Source organism: Silene latifolia, chromosome 9 (genome assembly GCF_048544455.1).
Source record: "Silene latifolia isolate original U9 population chromosome 9, ASM4854445v1, whole genome shotgun sequence".
Classification (NCBI taxonomy): Eukaryota; Viridiplantae; Streptophyta; class Magnoliopsida; order Caryophyllales; family Caryophyllaceae; genus Silene; species Silene latifolia.
In genome coordinates this window covers 108,394,536-108,410,289 of record NC_133534.1, presented here as the reverse complement: position 1 = coordinate 108,410,289, position 15,754 = coordinate 108,394,536, and the positions used below count along the sequence as shown (strand labels likewise).

General features: G+C 40.6%; 2 protein-coding genes across 2 annotated transcripts; one reads left to right on the top strand and one right to left on the bottom strand.

Moving 5' to 3' along the window:
• Nucleotides 1–3,322: 3,322 nt before the first annotated feature.
• On the bottom strand, nt 3,323–3,850 carry LOC141601451 (uncharacterized). Its single transcript, XM_074421738.1, has one exon. The coding sequence runs from the start codon at nt 3,848–3,850 to the stop codon at nt 3,323–3,325; it is 528 nt and encodes a 175-aa protein (XP_074277839.1).
• A 9,101-nt stretch (nt 3,851–12,951) lies between these two features.
• Nucleotides 12,952–14,706, top strand: LOC141601450 (uncharacterized). The gene has a single exon (XM_074421737.1). It carries the CDS (start codon nt 12,952–12,954, stop codon nt 14,704–14,706), a length of 1,755 nt encoding a protein of 584 aa, XP_074277838.1.
• The last annotated feature ends 1,048 nt before the right edge of the window (nt 14,707–15,754 follow it).

Here is a 15,754-nt window from a genome sequence, read left to right as displayed (position 1 = left end):
TTTTGCCCGGGTGCTTGAGGTAGTTTCCCTACTATATCCATGCCCCACTTCATAAATGGCCAGGGTGCGGATATGGAATGTAGTCCCTCAGATGGCTGGTGGATATATGGTCCATGAATCTGGCAAGCTTCGCATTTAGAGCTGAATTCCAGGCAATCGGCCCTCAAAGTGGGCCAATAATATCCTGTTCTGAGTACCTTCCTTGCAAGGCTCCTTCCGCCCTTATGATTTCCACTGTATCCTCCATGGATTTTTGATAGTATCTGTTCAGCTTCTTGTGGTTCCAGGCATCTGAGGTATGGTCCTGCCTGCGATTTCTAAAAAAGCACGTTGTTAATAATAGTATATGAAGCAGCTTTTATTTTGAGTGCCCTGGCATCTTGCTTATTCAGGGGAAGGATTCGCTATTGTAGCCAATCGTAGTAAGGTTTTGTCCAAGAATTGGCAACAAATATTGGGAAACTTTCATCTTGTTTGTTTATTGCAGGTTCTAATAAATGTACGATGGGTATTTTGTCAAAGTCAAGGGGACTGAAGTTGGATCCTACGCTGGCTAGGGCATCGGCCTGGGTATTCAAGTCCCTGGGAATTTGATCAATATTAAAATGCGGAATTTTGATTTCAAATTTTGGACAACTTCTAAATAAAGCATCATTTTTGAGTCTTTTGCAGTATATATTCCATTCACTTGGTTTGAAATAAGGAGGGAATAAGTACGTACCTTTAGGTTTTGTACACCGAGGTCAATACATACCTTTAGTCCGGCTATTAGGGCTTCATATTCTGCCTCATTGTTGGTAGCTTCAAATGCACAGCTTATAGCTTGTACTATCTTATCCCCCTGTGGCAATTTTAGTTCTACCCCTAGGCCTGTGCCCCTCATGTTGGCTGCACCATCGACAAATAGGGTCCATTCTAGGTCTTTTTGGTCATTGGTCAATCTATTTACTTCTTTTATTAGGTTGGGTTCTAGGGCTGGACTAAAATCAGCCACAAAGTCTGCCAGTGCTTGTGACTTAATTCCTGTCCTTGGTTCAAATGTTATGTTGTATGTGCTTAGCTGGACTGACCATTTGCACATTCGTCCGGACAATTCTGGTTTCCTAAGTACAGACTTGATAGGAAGATTGGTTCTGACTATTATAGGGTGGCTTTCAAAGTATGGTCTTAATTTTGTGCAACTCATAATTAAAGCTAAAACGTATTTTTCAAGTAGGCCATACCTGATCTCTGCATCTAGTAGACTTTTCCTTACGTAGTAGACAGGGTGTTGTTGTCCGTCCTCTTCTTTGACCAGGACTGCACTGACAGCAGTTTCCGTGACTGACAGGTATACTGTCAGGGGTTCGTCTTGAAAATGACTTTGTGTTGGTGACTAATATGCTTGTTTTGAAAATGTAAAGAAATAACGAAAGGCTTTAAAATACCTCCCAAAAATAAAATAAAAGGCTTTAAAATACCTTTTAAATGTTATTAACCAAGTATTATCACCGAAACACGGATTTGACCGTCATGGTATGAGGAACCAAGGGTGAAAAATGTTTTATGGTTAAAACAAATGAAATAAAATAAAAGGGGTTTGAAAATATTTGAAATGGTAAAAATCGATTACAAATATGAAAATGAATAAAAGGGGAAAGACGAGAACAAACACGGTTAAGTTCTGACCTGGACACCCCATTTAGGCGCGGGCAAGCCGGCGAACCAAGGGGCTTCTGTCTCAGGCCAAAAATCAATTTTGGCTCGTTTATCCCATGATTTGGATCGTATTATGCATGTTTTAGCATGTTATAGTCATGAAACAAATAAAAACATGATAAAAAGAGGATTTTTACACCCTCTTACTTACATGTTTGGTTATGCCGAGTGACCGACGTAAGTGTAACTCGTTTGGTCGGAAAAAACTCGGTTTAAAACCGTTTTGGTAAGAAAAAGAGCGTTTTAAGATTAGTGACGGTGTAGTGGTCGAAGTGGTCGGACAAGTGATTTAATGCACGATGACGGTACCAAACAATGTGTAAGGCTTGTATTTACGATCGGTAGGTCGTAAATACGCGTCGGATTGTGACTTAAGAAGTCGAGTCGAGAATTTTAAGGGAGAAAAGAGGGGGCGGACACTCGCGTAAGTTCTCAAATGGGGGCATTTGAGGGGTATTTATAGGAAAATGAGTGGTTGTGTGAGTTTTGAGCGACGTGGCCACCTGGGCTGCTCAAAGAGGCACGGGCCACGTCGCGGGTCTTCGAGTTGTCTTGTCGCTTTCACACAAGAGAAATCATGATTTGTTCTATCCTAGAATTTGTAGACATGTGTTTGGTACTTGACCATATATAAATCCGGGAAATCTTAGCATAGATGGTTTTGAATGTTTGTTTTTTTTGTGGTTGACTCGGTTTGACTCGTTGTTGGAGTCGGGATTTGAATTTTGGAGTCGGTTTTTGGTCCGGTGTCGGTTTTGACTCTAGTTAGTGTCATTGCAACCCCGTCATCGTGCATTAAACACTCCAGGTATTTTTGAAATGTTTTATTTTCAAAATTGTTTTAAGTTTTCCGACGTAAAGTTGTACACAAATTGTCGATCAAACGCCGCGATTCCAAAACATGTTGTAGTTCGATAATCATCGTGTGTTTGTTGGAGTCTCAGCAGATACTGGGTATCTACACTAGGACATTGCCTTAATATTCAACTTACCATATCCACATTCAATCCAAAAATAATGATAAACCTAAAATGGAAGCAATTTCATAAATCCAAAATAGTTTAGGGAGCACAAAGTGTGTTCCCCCAGAGTTTTACAACAACTTAAAAGAAATAGAGTTTCATTTTGGCCTTTTGAAATACTAAGTACACTGCTTCCACAATTTGTTCCTTGTGACACCTGTGAAGTTGACACCAAGGGAAAATAAGAAAAAGGGTTTTGACTCAAAGGATTTGAAAGATACGTGGTAAGTTGTCCTTTTCTTAGTAGTACCTGCTGAATTCATAAGACTTAGCACGTGCGTACTGAACAAAAGACCTTGCCTGGTGACTTAGTGTTCCTGCTGTCAAAAGAGATGTTACTGTTAAATCAATACAAGTGGTACAGTCATGCGGTACGAAACAAAATGATTAGTTCTTTGCGTATGTACCTTATGAGAGAGTGAGCTGTGGCTCCAGCAAGTGGGTTCTGGGGTTGTTCCCCTTCAAGCGATAGCTATTTAATCAAAGACACTTTTACCAAGTTAGTTCATCTTCTAAGGTTTCTGGAGTACTGAATGCTAGGATTCAAGGGTCTTGGGATGTACCTGTTGGAGGTGAAACTTCTGGATCCTGCACATGGAACCTCAGACATAATACTTTTTAAGGTGAATGATGTTCCAGGATCTAGGGACAGCTTCCCCGTCCATAGTCTCCAACTTGTATGCCCCATTACCCACGATGCCTTCTATGCGGTAGGGACCTTCCCAGTTGTAGGCGAATTTTCCTGGACTCTGATTCTTGGTGTTTGGGAATACCTTCCTGAGTACCAGGTCCCCTACCTGCAGCGTTCTCAGCCTTTCATTTTTGTTGTAACTCCTGGCAGCTGTCTGCTTGTAGGCTGTCATCCTGATTTGGGCACTGGTCCTTGGCTCATCAATGGTATCCAGGCTACTGGCCATTTCTACCTGGTTCCTCTCTTCGGAGGCATTGACATATCGATGCGTCGGTACTTGCACCTTAGAGGGAATAACTGCCTCGGCGCCATATACCAGACTGAATGGTGTTTGACCTGTTGCCACTTTAGGGGTAGTTCTATCAGACCACAGCACGAAGGAGAGCTCATCTGCCCAGTTGCCTCCTATCTCCTCCAGCCTTGTTTTCAGGTTCTTCATGACTATCTTGTTGCTGGATTCTGCCTGACCATTGGACTGCGGATTCCTAGGAGTGGACTTAAACAGCTTGATGTTTGACCTGACGCAGTAGTCTTCCGTTCTATTGGATATGAATTATGACCCGTTGTCACATATGATTTCAGAAGGGATATCTGCTGACTATGTTCCTCTTGATGAAAGATATCACATGCTTCCCCTGGATCTGAGGGAAAGCTTCTACCTCTATCCATTTAGAGAAGTAATTCGTCATTGCCAGCATTTACGCCCTGTTTTCAGAAGCACGGGGTAATGGTCCCACAATGTCCATTCCCCATTTCATAAAAGGCCAAGACGAGATGATCGGATGCATAAGTTCTGCTGGCTGGTGGATGACAGGAGCGTGCCTTTAGCATTCTTCGCATTTCTTGACGTAATCTATGGCGTCCTTCCTCATGGTAGGTCAGAAGTAACCCTGCCTTAGTGTCTTGTTGGGCAGGCTCCTACCCCCTGTGTGATTTCCACAATCACCACTGTGGATATCACACATTACTGTCTGTGCCTCCTGTACGCTTAAGCACCTCAGATAGGGTCCTGCCAAGGACTTCCTAAATAGGATACCGTCAATGAGTACGAATCTGGAGGATTTCATTTTGAAGCTCCTGGTGTCTTTCTGGTCAGGTGGTAATACCTCATCACGTAGTCAACTAATGTAAGGCTTGTGCCAATCATCAATCTCTTCTTGGGGTATGGCAGTACACAGTATCCCTGCTTCGTATGTCCACTGGGTGGTTGTAGCCTTAATGGCGTTCTGCTGTTCATTCTGACGTATGGCAGGTTTCATGACATGTATGAATGGTATAGTACCCACTGCCCCTGGAGTGAAAGCTGCTCCCAGGGTGGCAAGAGCATCTGCTTCAACATTCTGATCCCTTGGTATCTGTTGGATGTGGAAGGAGGCAAAGCGGAGTTTGAGCTCCTTCGCCACTTCCAGATAGGCTATCATTTTAGGGTCCCTGGCCGTGTATATGTTATTCACATGGTCTACGATCAGTTTGGAGTCACTATACACCTCGATGAGGCTGATTTGCAATTCTAAGGCTAATTGGAGTCCTAAGATTAGGGCCTCGTATTAAGCCTCGTTATTCGTTGCTTTGAACTCACACCGTACTGCCTGTATTATCTTTTCCCTCTGAGGTGATTTCAGGACCAGCGCTACCCCTGCTACCTTCGTATTGGATGCCCCATCAACATGTAACTCCCATACATGCTCCCCTTTAGCCTCAATTAGGGTCAAGATTTCACTATCGGCTTGTTCTTGAAGGGTGGGACTAAAGTCTGACACAAAGTCAGCTAGGGCTTGGGACTTTATGGTTGTTCGGTGTTCAAATTTTAGGTCGTACCCACTCAGGTGGACAGACCACTTAACTATTCTCCCTGACAGTTCGGGCTTCCTCATTATGGTTTTCAGGGGGTAGTTGGTCACGACTGAAGATTTATGTGACTCAAAATAGGGACGCAATTTGTACGAAGCAGTAACAAGTGCTAAAACGATTTTTTCTAGAGATGTGTACCTGGTCTTTGCAGGTAACAGAGACTTGCTTATATAGTATACTGGTTTTTACATTCCTTCGTGATCTCGTACCAGTACAACGCTTACAGCCGCCTCTGTCACTGATAGATACAAGTACAACGGTTCTCCCGGTTCTGGCTTGGAGAGAAGAGAAGGGGTGCTTATGTAGTGCTTGAGCTCCCCAAACGCCCTTTCATGCTCCTACGTCCACTCAAACTTCTGGCTCTTGCTCAGGATGTCATAGAATAATCGACACCTATCTGAGGACCTTGATATGAACCGGTTTAGGGCTGATACCCGAACTATGAGCCTTTGTACGTCCTTTGGCTTCTGAGGAGATTCTAACTGAAGTACTGCTTTGATTTGCTCCGTGCTGGCCTCTATCCCTCTTTGCGTCACCAAGTACGCCAGGAATTTCCCAAAGGAGACTCCAAAAGTGCATTTCAGGGGGTTCAGCTTCATATGGTATTTTCTGAGGATCGAGAAGGTATTCTCCAGGTGGGACATATGTTATTCTGCCTTCTCGGATTTGACTACCATATCGTCAATGTAGACTTCCATTGTTCTCCCTATCTCCTCCTTAAACATTCTATTCACCAGGCGCTGATAGGTGGAACCATCATTCTTTAGGCCAAAGGGCATCACATTGTAGCAGTACAAGCCTCTGTCAGATCTGAAGGATGTTTTCTCCTGATCCTTAGGGTCCATTTTTATCTGGTTGTACCCACTCCAGGCGTCAAGGAAGGTAAGTAGCTCATGCTCTACTATAGTGTCTACCATGGAATCAATGTGCGGTAGGGGGAACGGGTCTTTTGGGCAAGCTTTGTTAAGATTTGTGAAATCGACACATACTCTCCACTTGTTGTTCTTCTTGGGTACAACCACAACATTAGAGAGCTATTATGGGTAGTTAACTTCCCTGATCTTGCCTGCTGCCAGGAGGTTGTCTACCTCCTGGTTTATCACCTCGTTCCTTTCAGGAGAAATTTTCCGCCTTTTTTGCTGGACTGGAGGAAAGTTGGGGTCTAAATTTAACCGGTGTCTAATTACACTTGGATATATGCCAATCATATCGCTATGGGACCAGGCGAAATAATCCATGTTAGTACGTAGAAATTCAATTATCTGCTCACGGATATTACCTGCACAATCAGCTCCCACCAGTACTATTCTTGCTGGAAACTTTGGGTCAAGGTTTACTTCATCGAGTTCCTCCTGGGGAGGTGCGATATACTCCCTCTGGGCGCACAGTTTCTGTAATTGCTATGCTGGACCAGCTGCGGTGGGTTTCAGATCGTTCTTGTAGCAATCCCGAGCTTCATTTTGATCTCCCCGTATCTCCTGTACCCCCTAGGGTGTAGAGAACTTCAGGCTCTAATGGTACGTTGATGGTATCGCTTTCATTTCATGGATCCAAAGCCTGTCAAGTATCACGTTATAAGTTGACAGACCATCAATGACCAAGTACCGTACCTGTTTGTTCATACCCCCTGCAAAGGTAGGTACCACTATATCTCCAAGGGACTGTTTGGTTTCTCTGCTGAAACCTACCAAGGGTACTGCCTTCTTCACCAGGTCTTTCTCGCTGAACCCCATGTTCTTCAAGGTTTCAAGCATTATCAGATTCACAGAGCTTCATGTCTCTACCAATATCTTTTTAACAAGGCAATTCCTTATAGAAAGGGTAATGATCAAGGCGTCATGGTGGTGTTCTGCCTCATCAAGTACGTCTGCCTCGTCGAATGAGATCGCTGGTAGATCCTGTCTGCTGATCCTGAGGGAGAACTCTGGTTTATCCCCTTTAGTCTCGGTTGCATGGCGCTTTGCTGCTGAATAAGTGAGACCACATATCTCCGACCCCCCTGTGATGACGTACACTACTTTTGAGTAAGGTGGAGGTGGGGATGGTTGGGCTTGGTCAGCAGTATTGACCTTTCCAGATTTCGCCCCCTTGGGAAGCAGGTGATCCAAGCATCCAGCACTGTAGAGGTGCTTCACTTCCTTTCGTAGTACTACAGAAAATCTTCTGTATTGTTGTGGTATTCACACCTTTTGCTGGCATCTCTTCTGTCGTTCTCCCTGGGAATAGGCTTCTTGGGCCACCTGGCCCTCTGCCCTAGCTCTCTGATTGCCTCATTACCCCAGCAAGTCCAGTGGTGAAATTAAGAGTGAATCAGTTTTTACCTTGAGATTTTGCACGCCAAGATCTCTACATACCTTGAGTCCAGCTATCAGGGCTTCATATTCAGCTTCATTGTTTGTTGCTTTAAATTCACAACTAATAGCCTGAGCTATTAAATATCCCTATGGTGATTTCAGTACTAATCCTAGGCCTGTTCATCTCATATTTGTTGCTCCATCTACGTGTAAGGTCCATTCCTGGCCTAATTTTTGGTTGTTTAGATGATTGACCTCTTTTATAAGGTCTGGTTCTAGGCTGGGATTAAATTCAACCACAAAGTCTGCTAAGGCCTGGGATTTCATTGTTGTCCTGGGTTCAAAGGGTATGTCATAAGTACTTAGTTATACTGACCATTTTGCCATTATGCATGAAAGTTCAGGTTTTCCGAGGACAGATTTGATAGGCAGATTGGTCCTGACAATTATTGGGTGGCTCTCAAAGTAAGGTCTAAGTTTTATGCAGGAAACAATTAATGCAAGTACATATTTTTCAAGCAGTCCATACCTTATTTCTGCATCCAGGAGGCTTTTACTTACATAATAGGCGGGGTGTTGTTAGCCTTCAATCTCCTTGGTCAGGACTCCACTTACTGCAGTCTCATTGACTGATAGGTAAACCGTCAGGGGTTCTCCTTTGTTAGGTTTGGCTAGTAGTGGAGGATTAGCAGGTAAGTTTTTAATTCTTGGAAGGCTGTTTCATGTTCAGGCATCCACTTGAATGATTTGTTCTCCCTGAGGAGGTCATAGAAGGATCTACATCTTTCAGATGATCTGGATATGAATCTGTTCAGGGCTGCAACTCTTCCTGTTAGTTTCTAGATATCTTTGACTGACTTGGAAGATTCCAATTCCAGGATGGCTTTTATCTGTTCTGGGATGGCTTCAATCTCTCTTTTTGTCACCATGTATCCTGGGAATTTGCCTGAAGATACTCCAAAGTGGAATTTGGAGGGGTTGACTTTCATGTTCAATTCTTCCAAGATTTTGAAGGCTACTTCCAGGTCCTTTACATGATCTTTACATGATCTTCTGCCTTCTTTGACTTGATGTAATACCCCTGATTTTCGGCTATATTAAAACTAACTTGTACATATAAAACGTGCCGAAATACAGAGATATTATAATTAATATACAAAGTCTCTTCTTACAAATGTTTAAAATAAAATATATAAAGATAGAAAATGAAATAAAACTTTCTCAAAGTCTTTAATAAAAATCTTGACTCGAAATCTAATCCTTTTGAACCGCGGCGGAAGTAACCTGAAAGCAAAACCAGAACATAGAAAGGAACTACCCCCATGACGAGTAGCCAACAAGGGAGAAAACACGTCAGCCGGAAAGCTGAGTAACAGATAATACCTCAATATAACCATATTAGTTTTTGGTCATGGCGTGGAAACACAGACATGTAAAAATAAAAATAACCAGAGAGAATAATAAAAACACTCCCCGATAACTCATCTCAAACCAACTTCGTTCTAATTCCATAATATAACACACTCTCTTATTCCAATAGTTAACCAAGTCTCATCTCATTACTCTGTCTCACTCATTACTCTATCTCATAATATAATAATCCGATGTAACCATGTATCGTATTCTCATCGTCGACCCTAAGACAATACAAGGGATGAGTGAACTGGTGGAATAAAACCGCAAAACAATACTTCCATCTCAATATCGATTTCAAACTCAAATAACTCAATAACTCATTAACCATGGCCACGCTGGACCGTAAAGATAACTCGGCTCAAAGGCCCCCATAACTCATAAATCAATACCAGTAACCAATTTCCATCTCAATTTCAATATCGATATTGTCAAAGGTTCAAAGAACCGTGCTCCACACTTAGAGTACAAGATTCTAAGCTGCTCACCCGCTAGTCGAGGTCAAAGGAAACAATAATTACATGATAACAAAGCTTAATCTCCATATTCTCCAATACTAATATAACTTTATACCAGAAAATTGGGTAACAACTACTAATGTAATCATTCGGACAAGATCTGGCCTCTTATAGCAATACCAAAATCACCAGCCAAACTAACCCCAATTTGACAAACAACTCGTATAATCAATCATCACCATTAACTTACTTTTCCAACTCATTCTTGATTACTAATTCATATACATATTACTTGCGAAGGAGTCCTACACGATATCATCTCAAATTCTTGACCCAATCTTAATGTCAAGCACTAGAACAAGATAACCCATCTCACAGGAAATAAATTCAATAAAAAGATATATATTGTAATACTCCGTATAATAATTTATATTTATATTTATGCGGGTAGTCGTAAATAAATAATAAAGATGAAAAAATATTAAGGAGGATAATAAATAATAAGTTGTAGTCGGAATAGAAAAGAAGTAAAATAAAATAAGCAAATAAGACGGAGTGGGGACCACGGGTGCACCGAGTGTGAGGAGCCGTGTGGGCCACGGTGGGGACCAAGAGGAAGGAATGTGGTATTTGGTTTGGGTGTTACCTAGGGGTGTTCATTCATGGTTCGGTTCACCAAATCTCTAATTTAATTCGGTTCGCACACGGTTCGGTTCGGCAAAACGCCGAACCTAAACCGCACCGTTATAAACGGTTCGGTTAACCACTTTAAATGCTTATTAACGGTTCGGTTACCGGTTAACCGATAATCGTTCCATATTACTTTTTTTTTCAGTTTTCGTTAATTTTTGGGAATTTTTTTCTAATAGTTTAATTAAATCTCCATTATATATTAAACCCAACAATAAAGTTAATATGCTAAACTTTAGCATTAATTAAATTTAAGAAATTTTAAATTTGGACACACTAAGAAAATTAAACGAATGAACATTTTGTTATATAATATTTGAAGTTTTTGTTTACTTTTTTGTGAAACGGTTCGGTTCGCAGTTAACCGGTTATCTAAAATTGCGAACCTTAACCGAACCTTTTTCATAATAAATTTAACGGTGCTTCAAAGAACCGCTTTGTCGAAACGGTTCGGTTAATCGAACCTTAAAAATGGACGGTTTTTCAGTTTTGCGGTTCGGTTTATTCAAAACACCCCTAGTGTTACCTATGCTTTAAGATATTTTTATTATTTTATTATTAAAAGGACTTTCATAGAACCTTCCTACTTCTCCTACTAACTTATATAAATACCAACCATATGCCTCACAATTATAATTATTCTTTTTCAAAATCTCAAATACAATTGTGAGGAGAGCTTTTGTGAGACAACTTTAAGACGGAGCTTTGCATCTTACGATAAATAATTATGGTAAGATATATAATCATCTAATATCAATTGTTTACGTTTGACCTTGACCCGTATTAAGGCCTATGACCGTGACCGTTGACCGTGGGGATCGAGGCCGTGTGGCTGTTGACCGGCGGATTGACCACCGTCGGTTTGGCCGTGTGATTGGGGGTTGTGTGTGGCGTTTTGCAGGATTCGTTTTGGGTAGTTTACCCTCTTAATTTTATTAATTAGATTAGTTAATAATTATACATAATTGAATTATTGTTTAGGTGGTGAATTTATTGAAGAGGCTTTTTCATTTATTTGCTTAAATTGAGAAGATTTGCTAAGAGGTAGGTTAACTACTCAACTTTACTATATTGGAAATTGGAGAATTGTGAAAGATGGATTATTGTTGCAATTGTTGTTTGAGCACATCGTCGTAATTATTGTCTTGAGCATATTGATATCATTGTTGTCTTATGATCATATTATGATCTTGTTGGTTGAATATTTGTTGTTGATTGATTGTGAAAGAAATTGGCATCGTTATTGAGATTTTTTGGTCGGTCAGGCACGGGATTGAGCCGTGGTCCTGTACAGTTATGGTCGGTCAGGCACAGGGATGTGTAAGTGTCGTGGTCCTGTACGTATGATGGTCGGACATGCATGGTGGCGTTAGGAGTGGGCCATGGACCCGAGCAGTTCACCGTGTGTGTGTGTGTGTCGTGTGTGTGTCGTGTGTGTGTCGTGCGTGTATGAGCATGATGATCTTGGTTTGGTTCGTGGATTGTATTGCAGGCTAACGTATTATCATTATTGTTATTGTTGTTAGGTTATCCTACTCAACCTCGTGGTTGACTGTGTATTTGTGAACACCTGTGATGAACCATAATAGGGAGCAGATTGATTTTTAGGTTAGCTTGTGAGAAGTGCTGGATGCTTAGAGGGGAGCTTTGGGACGAGATCACTCGAGTCTAGAGATCACCTTATTAATATTCAGACACTATCTATTTTAATTCCGCTGCGAGTTGTTTAAGTACTCTATAATAATTATTTATCAAGTTGGATATTTGTAATAAACTCTTTTGAGGCACTTTAATAATATATCGTCTTAAAGTACTCTTGTATTATTTGTCTTTTATACTTACTACCTCAGGCAACTGAGATGGTGACACCTTTATTTATTTGGGAATGTCTAGCTAAAGACTCTTGAATAAATGGGGGTGTTACAAAGTGGTATCAGAGCGAACGATCCTAAGGCCTAAACAAATGAATTTAATGAACTTAGGATGAGTCTAATAAAATAAACCCGGGGTAGAAACATTTTAGGAGCCCATTTTCTAGGTTAGGGAGATGTCCTTGATCTGGCCCTTTTTAGTTTTGAGCCGGTCACCTCGAGGAAGGATAGAGATAGAGAAGGGTGGTTTGCGTGGATGCTTTACCTTAAGGGTCTAATTGTGTCTTGAAGTTGCGAGAAGTACTAATTTTATTTGCAGGATGAGAACGAAAGGTAAGAAATTTTGAGACGGATGGAGGTAATAGGCGTGTGGCCTATGTATGGGTGATAGGCGTGTCGCCTATATAATGGCAGTGTGGTGATTGAAAATTATTTTGAACTTGTTTTAATTCATAGCATGAATACGCATGGAAATTTTCTTGAAATACCATCAATGGCATGAGATGGAGAAATATGAATAACGGATTGTTGCATCTTCACATGAATTGACTGTGTGTATGTGAATTACATGTTTATTAAATTTCATGTCTAGAGATATGCAAAATGTGTTGCCCTGAGCCTGTAGGCATAGAATTATGAGATTGCATGAATTAAATACTAAACACGTATCAAAAATAATTAATTGCGGAAAAAAAGGAAGATAAGAGGCCGTGATGTCGTATATGCCGTGATGCCGTGGTTGGTCGGGCAAGGCCAACTCATTCAATCACATATTGTTTTGTCTGCAGGAAATTTTATCTTCTACCTAATACCCAAAACTTCTAAGAACGGAAACTTATGTTTCTTATTTTATCTTATTAGAACCCAAATGGCACCCAAGAAAGCTACGTCCACAGCTATGACTCAGGAGAGATCGATAGGCTCATTGCAACCAATGATGCATTGATTGCTGCTTTAGAGTCAATGACTGCGACAAAGGATCCTGCTAAGATGAGTGCTGCTATTGCTCGTCATAACTCAGTGAAGTATGATGGACTTGGTGAACCGTCATTGCTGGGAGATTGGTGTAGGGAGTTTGACAACCTTTTCAAAGTCTTGAACTGTCCTGAGGAATTGAAAGTAGATCAAGCTACACACTACTTGAAAGGAAATGCTGAGTTGTGGTGGAACCGCAACAAGGCAGTGATTAGAGAGGCATGGAAGGAGAGTGATGGACCATTTATCTCATGGAAAGGATTTAAGGATACTTTGAGGGGCACGTTCGTACCTGAACATGGTAGGAGTAAGATGAGTTCGGAGTTTGATTCATTCAAAATGACAGAGGAGATGACCATAGAAGATTATCATAACAAATTCTTGGAATTAGCTGAGTATGTGTCAGATTTGAATTACGAAGAGGAGGTGTTGGCTTTAAGGTTTGAGAAGGGTTTAATTACACGTATCAAGAAGAGGTTGGCAGCTGGAGAGCCAAGTACTGTTGAGGAAGTATACCAAAGAGCGGGACATGCTGAGAGAATTGCCAACATGGTGAAGGAGGAAAAGAAAGACAAGGGTGAAAAGAGGAAGGTTGAGGCTACGAGTGAAGGAACTGGAGGAAAGAAGAAGTCGAATTTCAATCAACACCATTTGTTTTCTGCCGGTGGAGCCATGAGTGGAGGTGGTTTCGGCCGTGGAAGGACGACAAGTGGAGCGAGTGGTACGAAGAGACCACAGTGCTATGGATGCGGAAAGTTTGGTCACAAGATTGTGCAGTGTAGGATTACTACGAGAAGGAATAGCATGAATAATATGAATGAAGGATTTAGTAGTGGAACTTTTAATGGATTTAAAACACCAGCACCTAGCTATGGAAGCAATCGTTTTAATGGATCTTGGAACAATCAGAGGAGCTATAACAACAACAACAACAACTTTCAGAATCGTGTAAACAATAGCCAAGGCAATGGAAATGGAGAGAACCAGAATGGCACCGGGAAGCAAGGAATGGCATCGACATCTACGGTGCAGGGTGGTGTGAAGAACAGTGGCAAGTTGTTTATGATAGGAAAAGAGGCAGTTGAGGGAGATGCTCATATGGTTTCTGGTACTTTCCTAACCAAGTCTAAGCCATCTTATGTATTGTTTGATTCGGCAGCAACTCATTCATTTATATCTAGTGACCATGCTAAAGTGATGGGATTGGGTGACCCAGTAGTAATTAAAGATAAATTAACAATACCTTCTGGGGAATCGATAATATGCACCAAAATGTTTAGGAATGTGAATATCCTTATAGGCGAAGTTTTATTTCCTAAGGATTTAATAGAATTTCCGTTAGGAGGATTTGAGATTATTTTGGGAATGGATTGGTTGAGTAGAAATAGAGCTTTCATAGATTGTTATCAAAAGAAAGTATCTTTGAAAGGACCAAAGGGAGTAAGAGTTTCTTATAGGGGATTTGTGGTGAAACCCAAAGTGAGACTTATATCAACGGTTACCTTGAAGTCTTGTTTGAGGAAGGGAGGAGAGTTGATTTTGTGCCACTGGTGGGACACGTGTGACGCGGTAAAAGGCGTGGACAAAATTCCCGTAGTGAGTGAGTTTCGGGATGTGTTTCCAGAAGAAATTCCAGGTTTACCTGCAAAGAGAGATGTGGACTTTAATATTGAGCTTAAACTAGAACTGAACCTATTTCTAAGGCAACTTACTGGATGGGTCCTAAGGAGTTGGAGGAGTTGAAGAAGCAGTTGGAGGAATTGCTAGAAAAGGGTTATATAAGACCAAGTGTGTCGCCCTGGGGAGCGCCAGTTTTATTTGTTAAAAAGAAGGATGGGAGTATGAGATTGTGCATAGACTACAGGGACCTGAATAATGTGACAATTAAGAATAGATACCCATTGCTAGGATGGATGATTTATTTGATCAGTTGAGTGGAGCTGGAGTTTTCTCTAAAATTGATCTAAGGTCGGGATGTTAGAAATTATTAATCTCATTAATTTACATATTCATATATGTGTCAATTTAATTTAGTCATAAAATTAATTTGGAAATCTTATGCATGCAAACATAAATAGAAGTAAAGAACAAATCATGTTCCTTACTATGTGATTTCGGCTTTATGGGCACCAACAAGATCTCCTTCTTGTTAGTTCTTGAGCATTCCAAATAATGGATGAACAAAGATTCAAGTATAGAATCTCTCCCAAAAGTGAATACCCAAGAAATACTCTTAAAGACTAAAATAATATGATCTAGTATTAGGATTAGTCTTACTTAAAATATGACACAAAATTAATTTTGTACTCTTGAAAAATCGGTTCAAGAGGAAGGATTTTGTGAGGTTTATTTTTCTCTAAGATTCTTCACAAGATGGAGAGTTAATTTTCTTACACTAGAAAATATGTGTGTGATGAATAAAATAATAAAAATGATAGATGAAAAACTCTATTATTTCACTATGGCAAAACCGGTTGGAGGAGGGAAGGTGGCCAATGCATGAGGCCAATTTTTTCCCAAGAAACAACTAGGCATGCAAGGCTAGGAGACTAGGATATAATTGTGTTTTCCACTAAAAATAGAAACACAATATAAACCTAATACACCCTCATATTTTCGGCACTCTTAATAAAATGGGTAGTCCATTTTATTTTGTCATTTGTCAATTGTGACAAATGTGACATATTACTTGACATGTGAAATTGTAATGTATTTTTAACATATTAAAAATCAACATACTCATAAAATATGTCATATACAAAATCGACTCGTAATTCGTAATTACTTGTGC

Bases quoted from the DNA above. Each gene is read 5' to 3' on its own strand.
- LOC141601450 (XM_074421737.1), top strand. From the start codon at position 12,952: ATGACTGCGACAAAGGATCCTGCTAAGATGAGTGCTGCTATTGCTCGT.
- LOC141601451 (XM_074421738.1), bottom strand. From the start codon at position 3,850: ATGAAGAACCTGAAAACAAGGCTGGAGGAGATAGGAGGCAACTGGGCA.